General features: G+C 35.4%; 1 protein-coding gene and 1 long non-coding RNA gene across 2 annotated transcripts; both read right to left on the bottom strand.

Moving 5' to 3' along the window:
* Positions 1 to 162: 162 nt before the first annotated feature.
* LOC306902376 lies at positions 163 to 3900 on the bottom strand. Its single transcript, XR_013787439.1, has 6 exons — positions 3814 to 3900; positions 3377 to 3703; positions 3130 to 3240; positions 2752 to 2867; positions 2436 to 2476; positions 163 to 1998 (listed from the first exon to the last, which is right to left on the bottom strand). It is a non-coding gene; the product is annotated as an uncharacterized lncRNA (long non-coding RNA).
* Positions 3901 to 5743: 1843 nt separating this feature from the next.
* On the bottom strand, positions 5744 to 7969 carry LOC306902793 (uncharacterized protein). Its single transcript, XM_079471631.1, has 5 exons — positions 7843 to 7969; positions 7378 to 7698; positions 7101 to 7244; positions 6846 to 6970; positions 5744 to 6168 (listed from the first exon to the last, which is right to left on the bottom strand). Exons 1-5 carry the CDS (start codon positions 7889 to 7891, stop codon positions 6082 to 6084), a joined length of 726 nt encoding a protein of 241 aa, XP_079327757.1. The 5' UTR covers positions 7892 to 7969; the 3' UTR covers positions 5744 to 6081.
* Between the last annotated feature and the right edge of the window lie 8851 nt (positions 7970 to 16820).

The following is a 16820-nucleotide window of genomic DNA, read 5'->3' as shown; positions in this document are numbered from 1 at the left end:
TTATAGACTATATCACAAATCAGAATTATATTGGTCACCGTCAGTCCTCAAAAACTCACATTAGACTCGGTCCTCTAAATCTGGTGTCAGGTTTTATCGCCAATATTATTGTCATGATTGATGCGGGAACAAAGACAAATGACCCAAGCGCAGACAGCAGGTAAGGGGTCAACAAGTATATTTAATAATAAAGACAATACAAAAACCCACGAGGGGTAAAACAACAGAACATCAAAGGTAAGAACATGAAGGGTACACAGGAACTTAGACCCCTGATAGCACACGTACTTCTGGCAGAAATATTTGATGTCTGCGTTTTCATCTGCAAGGCATCTGGCAGATTCTGTTTGCTCATCTGCCCTACATCTCTGAGATGTCTGCTGTCATACGTCATATAGACCTTGTGAAAGCTTCTGTAAGATGTGTATGATTGAGAATGGATGTACAACATCTCTTTCTAAGATGTTTAGCAGATGTATTCATACAGCAGATGTTTTCCAGATCTTTAGCAGACATCTTATATATATGCCTGTGCTATCTGGGACTACACTAAACTGGACAAGACTAAATAGCTTTCCTGTAGCTCGTCTTTAATCTAGATTTAAATTGGGCGAGTGTGTCTGATCCTCGAATAATATCAGGAAGGCTATTCCAGAGTTTAGGTGCTACGTATGAGAAAGCTCGGCCCCCTTTGGTGGATTAAGTTATTCTAGGTGTTATCAAAAGTACTGCGTTTTGAGATCTTAGAGAGCGTGATGGGTTGTAGTGTGATATAAGCTCTGTTAGGTAGGTAGGGACTAAACCCTTTAAGGCTTTATAAGTGATTAAAAGTAATAAAAGTAGTTAAAATTTCCGTGGTCACAATATGTTAGAGTGATAATGTTAGAGATTAGCCAAAATTCTAAACTTTTTCTGCATTTGCATTCCATACATGAAGTTAGGAGGGAAGGTTTTTTTGTGGAGCCGGTTTATTGATTTGTCTAAAACAGGTTATCATAGTCTGTTTTTGAAATTGGCACCTTGCCGTGAACTCACTGTTAACGTATGCCCTGCATGCAGTTTACATGTGTTCGGACGGAATCATGAGGTTGTTCAAGATGATCGATAACTTCATGCTATTGTAAGTCAACTTGAATTGTTTGTGTTTTATGCATAAAAGCCAGCTGCATCTCCTTTAACATAGGAGTTACAGTAGAGACGCATATGTATAATAGTGTTTGAATGGTATCAGATTTCTAAGGGGTAGGCAAAGGGGTATAAAATAGATACAAATGTTATGTTCTGTTTACCTAAAAATAACTGTAGGCCTAAGTCTGTGTTAAATTTTACAGAAAAGAATACATGACGTAGAATTACATTAACACTATGTTATGCAGTTGTTACTCATGCTTCTATGATGTGTAGTCTTGAGCCATTATTTTATTAAAAAAATGAAAAACATTAATGCAATTTGGATTAATACAAGAACCTAAAACAATCTTCATGACACATGTGAAGTACAGAAAGAATATTTAAGTGCTTTAACTGATACTATATAAACTTCATGATTAAACCTTTACGATGCAAACTAGACTTTCTCACAACTTTACCCCAGAGCGTTCCAGCTTATGGCGGAATATATTTTAACCACATTAAGAGGAAGTTAGTCAGGTTTGCACTGACTTTAGTCTTATAATCGTATGCATCACTCGCATAAATCCTGTAACCTGTAAATTTGCTTTAACTTTCCAAGTTGCTATTAATGACCAATTTACTGTAATATCCATGTCCGTTCAGACATAATTTTCTATATTCTTGTGTGCACTATAAGAAATGTCACACAACGTCTTAGGGAAAAGTCTTTAATGAATGGCACACAAATAACAACTGATACATCTGATAACCCATTAAATTATTATTCTCAAAACCCATATGCACCAGTTTGCCACGTATGTAAGCATGTCTAAGCTGTGGAATCCGTTTTAACGCCCTCTGCGGGTGTTTCATTCTTTTGGGAATCTGAATAAAGGAAAAAACATGTAAATGCATGCAATATGTTTGTAGTAGACTACAGGAATGTGATTTGTAAAGATAATTTAACTATAGGAACACTAAATAAAACTGTCTATATTCCACGTTTGTAAACCTAAAACTTAATAGGCCAACCTTATTTGAACACCATGATGCTAAATCAAATCAAAGTGTATTCATACACAACAATGCAGCAGGCTGACATGATTTCATGGCAATGTTTGGTAAACAGCCTTTAAAATACTGTATATCAAATAATGTAGATTAGTAAAGATCCCATGTGAATGTCAGATTTATGTGAAAATTGCCAAGTATGCTTCATCTATACAGTATACAGTAAGCTGACAATAACCATAAAGGTCTACACAAGTGAAGTTATACAATATTTAACATTGTTCTTTTTGAAATGCTGTAAGAAATTAAACCTGGTTAGTCATGGCCAGAAGGTCATTTGGGCAGCTGTATACTGAAAACAAAAGACAAACCGGTATTAGGATTTAAATGCCCATGAATACACAAAATACAGTTATTTTTGTGCTGATTTCATAATGTAAAAAACGGTACGGTCAAACACAGTTAAAATACAAAAGAAACCTACAAGCTTACAAGACAAAATGAAAACTTCATTTTACAGGAATATTTTTTTACTTTACAATGTATGTCCGGCGTTCCTTTTCTACAGTTATCATACAAACAATTTGTAAAAGCCATATATATGCTGTAGCTGTTTTTGTTATTTACCTGTGTTTGGGTTGAGTCTTGAATGTGATTGGTGAGATCCTGTGGGTCAATATCTTCAAATTGCTTTAAGCCTTTTCTGGTTCTCTTACTTGCATTAACAAGCAGCACTACGAGTCCTCAATTGGAATAACACAGTGAAATTTATTTAAGTGGATTGATTAAATGGACGTGCCATTTTGAAATCTTTAATACCAATGTGGCAATAGTTGCCGTGTGTAGCCAACTTGACATGCCATTTTTAAGATTCTGGATACTTAAGCTAAATGGAAGTTTTGCCAATTGTAAAAATTATCAATGAATAATAACTTGTCAATTTTAGTAAATTCCAAACACCATATTGGTTCTACATTATCTACAGAGTATGAAAGAATCACTTACCTATAATCACAATGATCTGAACCCCATTCATCAGAGCAGATATTAAGGTATAAATAAACAAACACTGTGATGGTTTCTGCTCAAGAATATTTTGTCTTTCTGAAGTTGATTCTGTAACAAAAATTATTTCAGCACTGTGCAACCACTGAAGTGCAGTTACCACTTTATGTAAGTATAGTTATGTGTGTTTCTAAATTTGATGTTATTACAATTATAACACTAACATTAGCATGAATTAATCACTTACCAATGATGTGTAATCTGGTGCCATTGCTGAATTTTCTATCTGTTGCACCTGTGTGCATACAGTAATAAAGTCCTAACTCATCACAAGTGACATTATTTATAAACAGATGATGTTTAGATTGAACTGAATATTTGTGTTTGAATTGTTCAGCGTAATGAAAATGTCCTCCTGACATGGTGCGTAATATCATAACTGGTGGATGTGGTAGTTTAAGTAAAAGCCAATAAACCTCTTTCACATCCAGATCACAGTTTATAGTCACATTCTGTCCCAAATCTGTTTGCTGCTCTTTTAATGTCTCGGCAACTTGAAACCATATGAGAAAATCTATGAGACAAAAATCAAGTACTAATATTTTGCATCATTTAATTTAAAAAGCTCTTTTAATGTTAAAACCCAAAATAAAAACAATTCGCAATAAATTAAAATGAACTTACATAGCTGAAGCTGTATAATCTTTAGGTTAAACCAGTTTGTCATGATGTCTAGAATCTAGATTTCTTCACAGTTCCGAGTTAATAACTGAGGTGAAAGTCATGAGGAAGAGGAAATTAAAAATGAGGTTTGCGCTGACCGCATTGTTTGTCTTTTATTCCTGTGTGTCAACTTTTGTCATGTGAAAATTGTTAACCTGATGTTTCATGACTTAAGTGTGCAGAAATATAACCCATTTCTGTTACCGTTGCGGTCTAGAGATTAAGTTATCTCAAAGATGCTGAATCTGTAAGGTTATGTTTATTATATATCAGAACTGAGTGGGGCCGATGCCGCTGCCTGCTTCAACTTGTGACTTTTTTCCGCGAACCACAAATTTAAACAGAATATCATCAGTGAAGATAACTTAATTTGACTAAAACTGGCTAAAATCGGAGATGGCAGCATTAGAGTAGGCCTATATATGTCTGAGCTACAGGATCTGCTTGCTCCTTCTGCGGATGTGTCAGACAAGCAACCATGTCATCTTAGGGCTCATTTTGAGCTTATAATGTTTTCTTTTCTTGTCATTCGCACTGACCTTGTGTGCCTAAATGTATATTAAACTGTCAGTTCAAGTCCTTGATTTTGATTGGAGATTATTTATATAATATTTTAATTTAAAACGGTTCTAGGCCGTAATAAGATACCTGATTTGTTACTGCTGACTGCATTACATGGCCCAAGTATCACTGTGCCAATGTTGTTGCATCTGTGTTTACTTGCCTTGCTGTGCATAAAAATGTTTCCTAAAAGCAATAAGCCCCCCAAAGCAGTTGCTTACAAGTATTTAATAACAGCTAAAGGTCTGTATAAAATGCACTGTAACTCAATGCTGCTTGGAGCTTTTTGCTTTACTATGTACGTTGCCCTAGCTGAGGTCTGTGCATGTCATGGCGTGCAATAGTAGCTGCAAGCGGCAATGATTTCAACTTGATGTGTGCAGCAAGCCAGTGGAGAAAAAAAAAGATGAGTGCTCTTAGGTTCTTTAAAGCCGAAATGTGTCATTTCTAATAGTGGGGTTGCACGTGCTACCTGTCTAGAAATGACATGTTGTGCATGCTTGGTTTGAGAAGCTCGGCTGCTCATTAAAGATTACTCAAAGGATTCAATTTTTTATGATTTATTTACTAACCCTACTATGATAACAGGTTTCAGACTGTCCAGTATGGTGTTACAGTTGCTTTTTTGTTTGATAGTTTCATTGTTTATGCTCATGTGGACCTGTTATCACCAAAACACATTACGTTTACATTTAGTCATTTAGCAGACGCTTTTATCCAAAGCAACTTACAAAGAATTAAGGGAGCAATAAGCGATATGTCATAAAAGAGCAATAGTGCGATATGTGCTGATACAAAGTTACTAGTTTCAACAAAAGCTAGAGACCACTACCTGTTTCGAGAAGAGAGAGGGTTAGTTTTTTTTACTATTATTGTTTAACTACTAAATAGTTTTTAAAACAATTTAACACAATCTTTAAGATTAAGAAATCATGATAATGTCATACATTAAGTCAAACAGTTGATCTCTTGGTTTGTTGAAAAACCAATAGATAATGTTTAAACTAAGTCATTTATAGAAATGGTTTCTACAAAATTATCCGTCTACTTGTAAATGTTCTTTGTGGTTTGTTTTGTGCAACGTTTTGTTGAGCTTCTCAAACACGAGCTAACTAAAGTGTTAGCCACATTTGAGCAAAGCTGTGTAGGTGTTGCTTAATAGAATAACTATTATATTACAATTAAATCATATATCACTGTATGTAATTATATTAAACACAATTCTATTACAATTATTTATTCACAAATATGATTCACAATCTGTCTTTTTACAAATTGTTCATTTTAGAGATCCAATATTTAATGCAAGGCACCAATGTGAAACGCAAAAGGAGATGTGAGAGACAGCTTTTATTCTTCTGTAACATCCAGCACAGCTTTTTTAAACATTTGTGGTCACAGAGACACATGTCTGGTAACCCGACAATGCAATTACACACGAATAAAATCAAAGGTTAGCTTTCAAATGCAAAGAATGAAGATAGATTTAACAAATAGCCTTGTTCATGTTGTAATATGCTAAATATCCTTAGTAAACTGTGAAGGACATCTGATACAGTACAAGGTAAATCGCCCAAGTGTTGGACGTCTACATACAGTAAATAGTTATACAAAAACTAATAAAACTTCAAATATCAAACACTGTAAGATATTGAATGAAGTTTGTTGTCATGTTTGTGATTTGGGTATCTGTGCAAGTGCATATGTGCTTTCGAGAGGGATGGGATCACACTGTGTATAATTCGCCTCCTCATACTGTAAAACAAAAGAGCATCAGTGTTAGCATTTGAACTTCATGCCTCATATAAGACTGAGATCCTGCTGCAAGTGTTAACCAAGGAGGACCATTCGAAACCCTGGGTAAATATAAACCATGTTTTTTAAATGCTGTTTACTGTTCCCTCTTAACTGAGAGTTAGCCATTCATTATGCATAGTCAATAGGATTTAACACTGTACATAGGTTTATACCAGCTCAGGCAATCTTTGTCAACAACCTAGAGCAAAGATGGACTGCTTATTTTTTCCTGGAAAGCTGCTTTGAAACAATGCAACATTGTAAAAAGATTTACAATTTTTAGATTATTGAATTGCATATTAATGAGAACATTAATACTATATGAGCAAATACAATCTGTTGAAATGTTGCGAAGTAAATGTTCTGGTTGCTTCTAAAACGCAAAAATACCACAGTCTCTCTCCCATTCCAGTTACACATTTCTATCAGACTCAAATACGTCAAAGTGTCTGTAACCGCGCAACACAGATGACGTTTAGCATTAACAGTTTTGCATGACATCACTATCTACACAAAATTCGGTGTTAAACCTGCTAACAACCAAGAGTTAAAAGCAGTGTAAAAACATGTTCGGTGGCTTGCAATCACAGTAGTTTTATTTGTTGCAAAAGCGTTGAATGCAAAAATTAGTTTACCTGGCTTTGGTTTGAATCTTGAGGTTGTTCAAGATCGATATCTTGTGGCTTTTGTAAGTCATCTTGAGCGTTTTTTGAGTTTTGGCTGGTTCTCCGACTTCCACGTGTAACCACTTTTAATAGTCCTTTAATAATCACAATGTAAATTATGATTAAACCATAATTCAATAGTGATAAATGTTTCATTGTTGGGTAATCCCTTCTTTTAAGACTATAATGTTAATTTACGGACAGACTAGAAGAGAAAAATCTCACCCAGAACCACAACGATCAGAACACCGTTCATCAGACCAGACATGATAACCAGCCATTGCGTTAAATTTTGCTGTTGACTCGTCATCGCTGTACCATTTTGCTGTTGACTCTTCATCACTGTACCATTTATGCTTGAAATAAAGTCTGTAATTTTATAATAAATACAACACTACAAGCACTAAGGATTTGGTTAACATTTCAGTTATGTGCCTACGCAGGATACAGTTGATAACATTTGATAACTTCACCATGACTTCAGCACTAAAATAGTACTCACCAACGATGTGTAATCTGGCTCCATTGCTGAAATGTGTAATATCTGTGTTCACACAGTAATAAACTCCTAACTCATCCTGAGTGACGTTATTTATAAACAGATGATGTTTAGATTGAACTGAATATTTGTGTCTGAATTGTTCAGCGTGATGAAAAGGTCCTGATGGAAGAGTGCGTAATATCAAAACCGGTGGACGTGGTAGTTTTAGGAAAAACCAATAAACCTCTTTCACATCCAGATCACAGTTTATGGTCACATTCTGTCCCAAATCTGTCAGTTGATCCTTCAAAGTCTCTGCAGCCTGAGTCCATACAAAAAAAGCTATTAGAAGAAAAAGCACAAATAACTATGCATTTATTTGCCCTTAAAATTGTGTCATCAAAACATCATAAATGAATGTATTTATGACATGTAGGTTATGCACACATCACATCGAAAGAAATGTAATCAAAAGAAATGACTTACAGAAGTGAAATAGCATGAACTTTACGCTAAAGCATTTGATCATAAACATGATGCAGTCTAGAGGTTCTCATTCTTTAGAAATGAAACTTCACACACAGGTTTCAAGCTTATAAGGGCATACTTCAACCACCCTCATGTTTGCATTGATCACACTTTCAGTATTTTATCACCTTTTCTTTGTACTTCGCATCAACTGTGGGTTTTTTTAGTCCATGCCTTGTAGAAAGCACATTCATATTCTTTACAAATGCGCTAAAACCCTCCATCATTTAAAGGAATAGTTCACTTCAAAATGTGCCCCAACTGACTTTCCATAAGCACACACTACACACACACTATAAAAACATTAATCACATTTGGCGGCTAATATGAAGATTTAGTGTAAAGCATTTATTTTAGCATGTCTATAAAGCTAATCCAACAGACTAGGGTTTGAACCAATATCCCTGTTGCTTTGATGCTGCTTATGTGCTGGTTTAAGCAGGTCATATGTTGGTCCTGTTCATGTGCTAGTTTAAGCTGATATTTATGAGGCGCCGTATAGGGTTTAAATCAAATGCGCTTATGAATACATATATAAAAGCGTGCATACACACATATACATTGCTCACATATACATGTAGGCATATAGTATTGGATGTTCAAGCAAACACATATGAAAAACATGTGCGCACTAATGTGAAATCCATACCAATACATATTATATGTTAGTAATGCATGCATGTACACTTTTTCACGCATACATATAACCTCGATGCGTGCAAACAAACCTAAACAACACTAGAAAAAAAAACTAAACAACACTCGCATATACAAACAAACTCCACACACACACATCTATAAAACACTCGCACATACATACAAACTCGATGCGTGCAAACACACCTATTCAACACTTGCACATATAAACTCGATGCGTGCAAAACACATCTATAAAACACTCGCATACATTTAAACTCTGCACACACGTCTATAAAATTCTCGCACATACAAACACACTCGATGCGCGCAAAACACATCTAACACATCTAAGTCCTTTACTTGCTTGTGCAAGTTGCAATGAAGATGATATAGCCGATTTCTTTAATAGCGTTTTACACTGCCTTACACACGCATACAGTAGGATTGGGGAAATGTGCCATTGTCTCCGGCTTCTGTTTAACTGGCACATTTACTCATACGAGATGTCATAACGTGGACGGCCTCTATGGCCTATTCTAGATGTCGGTGGTGGGACTGGTAGTTGTCCAGCAGCTCTCTCACCATCAAACTTGGCGCAGCGTGGCACAACGTCTCGAGAACAACAACGAGTTCTCTGGTTTCGACATTTTGACAACGAACCACGGACAAAAGACTGTCAATTGTTCTTGCAATTGTTCTAAATCTCTATAGTGTCTCCCTGGGATCCTGCTGTATACGTGTTAGGCAGTGTAAAACGCTATTAAAGAAATCGGCTATATCATCTTCATTGCAACTTGCACAAGCAAGTAAAGGACTAATGAACGTCAATGCTATAGCTCTCAGTGTTAGATGTGTTTTGCACGCATCGAGTGTATATGTATATGTGCGAGAGTTTTATAGACTTGTGTGTGTGCAGAGTTTATATGTACGTGCGAGTGGCACCAGCAGAGGGCACTCCACATCACTCACTCACAAACTAGCCTACATTTCCCATAACTCACTGCCCGGACTCATTATCAACGACTGCGTTCACCTGTGTCTCATCACCCTGTTAGTCTGAGTCTATTTCTACCATGTTCACTCATTCAAACACTGCGAAGTTTTGTCAATTTAAAAATACAGGAAGCAATTGGAGTGGTGGAAAATGGGCCATTTCATGGGATTCAGGTTTTCAGTGGAAGAAACTACGCAAAATATATTTCTGGAAAAAAGGGTGTCAATAACCAGTTAAAGGTGTATGGGCAAAGCATAGAACTAGTGAACGTTTATAAATTCTTAGGTGTGTGGTTGTATACTAAAATAACTTGGAATGAATATTCATAGGATAGAAACTAAATGCAAAACTAAATGTTTCCTGGGACAAATGTATGAGTGAATGCATATATAACTTTATTCTGCGTGTTTCTTAAATGTGTTAAAGAATCTAGAACAGTTAAGTAGAACCCTCTTTAGAAAATGAATTGAAAAAACACATCTGTATACACATCTGTATTGTCCTAATTCTGTGAAACAATTCCGTTTAATTTGACCATTTATTTAATTCAACAAAGTGAATTTATGCCACATATTAACCTAATTTTAACCGATATGGATTGAGTAGTTATTTTTTATAACCACCTAAAAACAAACAGGCATTATAATGCAGCAACAATTTAACAAGCCAGGAAATATCTCAAAGCAGCTTAAGAAACACATTAAGAAAAAATAAACATATAGATATAATAAATAAACTTATTAAAAAATGTAATACAAAATCTATAAAAACACAGTGGGCGTATAGCGAGTGTTAAACATGATAATAATTATATTATTATAAATAATACACGAAACTGCCGTTAAGTGTTTTTTAAATGCTTTATTGAACATTTTGTTATAACAAAACAATGTTACAACAGAAACTTAACAAAGAAACACTAAGATTAATGAAAAGAAAGAAAATAAAACATTCCCATGGCTCGAAACAGACAAGACAAAAAATAAACAATAATAATAAAAAATCAAGAACAAATACAGGAGAGGGAGTTACACAAATAATCCAATATAAAAAAATTACAAATTAAATAGGTTGAAAAGCTTATAAGCAGTGCAAATTCTGCCGTTAAGTGTTTCGATATGACGTCAGTTTCGCGCATGCGGATCGGGTACTAGCTACTCTGCAGGACCGCTAGTTTGAATTCACAGACGGAAGAAAGGTTGCGAACGTGCCCGTCCCTATATAATTGGCCGATTTCAACTCTGTAATAATGCTTGTCAGGTATGTTTTCTTTTTTTTGCCAAAGCCACACACCATATGCTGAAGTAAATCTGTAGGTCTATGACCACAATAACCATATTAGGCTATTTGAAGATGGTGGTACGTAGATAGTCATAATCAATGTGCAAGAATAGAACATGTTTAATTTTACTAAGGGATGGCATTTTAGTTTTATTTAAATAGAAATAGGTCAACGTAGATTTACATTACTGTATACATCTAGCCTATATTAATTCACCGCGTGCTTTACTCAGTAGGCGTATGACACGTGTTCGAAATGTCAAGCATGTGCTTTTTTGTTTAGGCCCTATTGTTTTTCATTTTTAATAAGTTTACAATCTGGGTTTACGGGCTACGATAAGTCGGTACCTGACCGCGGTCAAGCCAGCCGCAGTTCGAAAATACACGGTCAAGCCAGCCGCCGTTTAGATTCATTATGCGCGCATACTTAGTAAACTACGGTACTTTCTAGAAACACCGCTTTAAAAGCTTTATTTAAATGCGGATCGTCTGTGTGTCTCCTCAATATTATATATTGCGTTTTACGTTTAGAATATGTCGTTTTTGTAGTAATTTATGTATTTTCTCGGAATGTTTGCATTATAATTTCTGTAGGCTAAAGTAGGCCTACTTAAGTATATGGTGTGCATATAGTGTGGGATGCCCCCTACAGGAACCGACCATCCGTTTGTGAAACTTATTAGAAATCATGTTTCTATAGGCATTTAAAGTGGAAAAATGACCATTTCTCCCAAATGCTACAGTAAAATGAGTCCAGGTATGGTGTGCATATAGTGTGGGATGCCCCCTACAGGAACCGACCATCCGTTTTTGAAAGTTATTAGAAATCATGTTTCTATAGGCATTTAAATTGGGGAAATCGCAATTTCTCCCAAATGCTACAGTAAAATGAGTCCATATATGGTGTGCATATAGTATGGGATGCCCCCTACAGGAAGAGACCATCCGTTTTTGAAACTTATTAGAAATCATGTTTCTATAGGCATTTAAAGTGGAAAATGACCATTTCCCCCAAATGCTACAGTAAAATGAGTCCAGGTATGGTGTGCATATAGTGTGGGATGCCCCCTACAGGAACCGACCATCCGTTTGTGAAACTTATTAGAAATCATGTTTCTATAGGCATTTAAATTGGGGAAATCGCAATTTCTCCCAAATGCTACAGTAAAATGAGTCCATATATGGTGTGCATATAGTATGGGATGCCCCCTACAGGAAGAGACCATCCGTTTTTGAAACTTATTAGAAATCATGTTTCTATAGGCATTTAAAGTGGAAAAATGACCATTTCCCCCAAATGCTACAGTAAAATGAGTCCATATATGGTGTGCACATAGTGTGGGATGCCCCCTACAGGAACCGACCATCCGTTTTTGAAACTTTTTAGAAATCATGTTTCTATAGGCATTTAAATTGGAAAAATGACAATTTCTCCCAAATTTTACAGTAAAATAAGGCCAAATATTAGTGTTTGCATATAGTGTGGGATGCCCCCTACAGGAACCGACCATCCGTTTGTGAAACTTATTAGAAATCATGTTTCTATAGGCATTTAAAGTGGAAAAATGACCATTTCTCCCAAATGCTACAGTAAAATGAGTCCAGGTATGGTGTGCATATAGTGTGGGATGCCCCCTACAGGAACCGACCATCCGTTTGTGAAACTTATTAGAAATCATGTTTCTATAGGCATTTAAATTGGGGAAATCGCCATTTATCCCAAATGCTACAGTAAAATGAGTCCATATATGGTGTGCATATAGTATGGGATGCCCCCTACAGGAAGAGACCATCCGTTTGTGAAACTTATTAGAAATCATGTTTCTATAGGCATTTAAAGTGGAAAAATGACCATTTCCCCCAAATGCTACAGTAAAATGAGTCCATATATGGTGTGCACATAGTGTGGGATGCCCCCTACAGGAACCGACCATCCGTTTTTGAAACTTTTTAGAAATCATGTTTCTATAGGCATTTAAATTGGAAAAATGACAATTTCTCCCAAATTTTACAGTAAAATAAGGCCAAATATTAGTGTTTGCATATAGTGTGGGATGCCCCCTACAGGAACCGACCATCCGTTTGTGAAACTTATTAGAAATCATGTTTCTATAGGCATTTAAATTGGGGAAATCGCCATTTATCCCAAATGCTACAGTAAAATGAGTCCATATATGGTGTGCATATAGTATGGGATGCCCCCTACAGGAAGAGACCATCCGTTTGTGAAACTTATTAGAAATCATGTTTCTATAGGCATTTAAATTGGGGAAATCGCCATTTATCCCAAATGCTACAGTAAAATGAGTCCATATATGGTGTGCATATAGTGTGGGATGCCCCCTACAGGAACCGACCATCCGTTTGTGAAACTTATTAGAAATCATGTTTCTATAGGCATTTAAATTGGGGAAATCGCCATTTATCCCAAATGCTACAGTAAAATGAGTCCATATATGGTGTGCATATAGTATGGGATGCCCCCTACAGGAAGAGACCATCCGTTTGTGAAACTTATTAGAAATCATGTTTCTATAGGCATTTAAATTGGGGAAATTGCCATTTATCCCAAATGCTACAGTAAAATGAGTCCATATATGGTGTGCATATAGTGTGGGATGCCCCCTACAGGAACCGACCATCCGTTTTGGAAACTTATTAGAAATCGTGTATTAAAACCACTAAACTTGTTTTGAACAAATAAAAATCATGGTTAATTGTCGTAGGAGTATAGATATTATACAAATAATAGAATCGGATAAACTGTTTTATATGCAGGACAAAGGTCTATAATAATAGGCTAGTTTTAGACGGAGACATTGTTTTTACAATAAAGTAGGCCTACTTTAGCCTACAGAAATTATGATGCAAACATTACAAAATACATAAATTACTACAAAAACGACATATTCTAAACGTAAAACACAATATATAATATTGAGGAGACACACAGACGATCCGCATTTAAATAAAGCTTTTAAAGCGGTGTTTCTAGAAATTACCGTAGTTTACTAAGTATGCGCGCATATTGAATCTAAACGGCGGCTGGCTTGACCGTGTATTTTCGAACTGCGGCTGGCTTGACCGCTGTACCACACGGGCAGTGCTATGATCTTTGGGTTGCTGCAGTCAGGTCGGGTTCAGCAACTTATGTGCCCAAAGAATGTGGTCAGCTGACTACCTGAATATAGGCTATTAGATAAAGATAATAATAAAGTAAATATGTCTGTCCATCATTTATTGATCCAATTTATACCTGTAACTCGCATGTGTTGTGAAAACTAAATATTTTTTTTTTACAGGCTCTTCATGGTTTTCATGTTTATACATGAAGGTAAGTGCTATAACACAAACAGTCCTATGTTTATTGCATCCACAGTAAATGTATTTTTCCTCATTTATTTGTTTGTCTGTGTTTTCAGTGTCTGCCCAGGACACGGTTGAAGGTGTTGTTGGAGGTTCTGTTCTCCTGCCATGTACTGGAAAACGAGATCAGCCTTCAATTCAAGATATAAGTGTACATTGGCGACACAATGAAAGCTTGAATGTGTATGATATAATTAAAGGTGTAGAATCAGTAGAGAGCCAGGAGTCAGAGTACAAAAACAGAACTTTAGTGCTTTCTATAGACTTTTTGAAAGGAAACTTCTCCCTCCTGCTCAACAATCTTCAAACCACTGATGCAGGAACATATTCCTGTTTTATCATGAATCCGTCTGAAAAGAAGAAGGTTGAGCTTCTCATCTCAGGTATGTAAAAAAAACCTGCATTAATAACAGAAGTCACTCATAAAACACACCAAATTTGTGTAGTACCAATTTGCCTCCTTGTACGCCTTACAGAAAATCATTGTGAAATTCACATGTGGATAGACCAAAGGGATCACATTTTAAACGTGGTAATAATTTGTCTGCATTTGGTTTTTTCACAAATGGTGGCAAGATGTCACCACATTTCACATGTGATCCATAGGTTTATTACTAAATTTACATGATTCGCAGAAAACTCTTATGAACATATTATCAGGTTGTTTCCTAGATTACACTGATTGTTAACAAAACCATAAAAATAAAACACTTTCTTGGATTTCAGCTTTCTTTGTAATTTCCCATGTAATCTTTACTATAGAAATATAGCATTGCAGATTTTACGCATTCTCGTTAAAAGGAAACAAAAAATCTACTTGTAATATACAATACGTAAAAATGCTCTTACCTTACCTTATGCCGATTCACAACAGTGAGCTTATAATATTTTTTGCAGCCAATGTGAGTTTAATGTCATTAGGTTTGCGTTAAAATAAGGTTTAATAAAAATATATTGTTCCAAATTAAAGATAATGTTTCACACACCAGGCCTACATGTGACTTTTTAAAATGATAGAACTGTCTTTATTTCTTTTTCTGTAATTACTGTTAGGTCTCACAGAGAAAACAGAAGACAGGAGTAACCAAGGAGCACAACAAGGACCTGAAAAGATTGTCACAGTGTCTTTGCTTTCTATTTCCATTCTGCTCTTTATCTGAGTTAAGACACAAACTGTAGTAGTTCATTGTTTGTACTTGAAGTTAATGGTATTTATAATAACTCTAGGTCAACCATTGCCGTTTCAAGTAGTGTAACTCTATTGTAGTTTAAGAGGGTCAACCGATTTAAATATGATGATCACTACCAAAATTGTGTGATGTTACATGTACATCGTGCACTGTTTACCAATGCAAATGTCTGTCGTTGAGCAAAATCTAATACTTGCACTGCCTTAAAAATAGTTTATATGTTTACGAAATAACAGCATGTTGTATTTATACCATTAATTCGTCTTAATACCACTATTTAATTTGAAAGTTGAATGCTTTTTAAAGCAGTATTTATCCAAAGTTGCCTTTAACACTGTGAATTGTTTGTATCTGGAGCACACTACAGGCTCGGAACAAGTATTTTGTGTTCAAATATGTAAAATTGAAGGTTAAAATCAGTTTGCACTATATTTTTTGTAATGATATATTAATGTTCAATATCACAAAATCAGAGTTTGACGTGCTTTACCGTCAAAAGGATTGCTTGACATTTTCTATTAGGCTATATTTTGCTATAGATATTTGTTATTGTATATATGTCATATAGCAGTTCGTTCTATTTTTATAATTAAGATGTGTCCGTCTATATTATCGAGGCTGAAATGTGTGATGTTTAATGTGGTAAAAGAATGGTAACATGTGTTTGTTTATATCAGTCTGTTTTCAGCTATTTTTATCAAGGTTCATAGCCCGCTCTCTGACAAGGGTAAATGTACATGTAAGGCATACAGTAATTATAAACAATAGTATGGTAAAAAGTTTCAACATGCATTTGGCTGCTGTAATCCATCTAGCTGGTTCTTCCTCATCTTTCCAAAAATTTGACAATAAAGTTGCTGACTAAAGATAATTTTTTGTGTTTGAGATTTCTTTATCTAAGATAGTAATATTCTCATAGCAGTCCGATGTCGCCCTTGGCTTTAAGTAAAGGTTTTTGTTAAACCGTTGTATTTTGTACAAATAACTTTGCAGCAACAGAAATATATTTTATTAATCATAAGATTCTATTGCAAAAAGATTGATTGCATCATTCTTGTAGTTCATCAATTGGCCTCGTGAAAGGCACAGAGCATTGGTTTCACATTCATATATTTACATTTATATATACAGAGTTCAACATCCGCTTGTGACATCAAGTATCGCGCGAGAAGACGCTTTGGCGGTGCCTTGACGTCATATGTCGGTCGGTCTGCGCAGAGTTTATTTTTTATTATTTGTAGAACAAATATTCATGTACAAACAATATGGCAATAATAACAGTTCTAACCATTAAAACGTACAAAACGGGTGCAGGTATATAAAATATGTCGATCTAAAATCATCAAATATGTCTTGTTATTTCAAAATAAAGGTATGGTGTTGGTTTTGATTGGGGATTCAATATTTACTCTAGACATGCATTCATAAATTAATAAAAAAATTCCAGTAACACATCATCGAGTTTG

The sequence above is a fragment of the Barbatula barbatula genome (genome assembly GCF_947034865.1).
Source record: "Barbatula barbatula genome assembly, chromosome: 13".
In the NCBI taxonomy this organism is placed as follows: Eukaryota; Metazoa; Chordata; class Actinopteri; order Cypriniformes; family Nemacheilidae; genus Barbatula; species Barbatula barbatula.
This window is presented reverse-complemented; position numbering and strand designations above follow the sequence as displayed.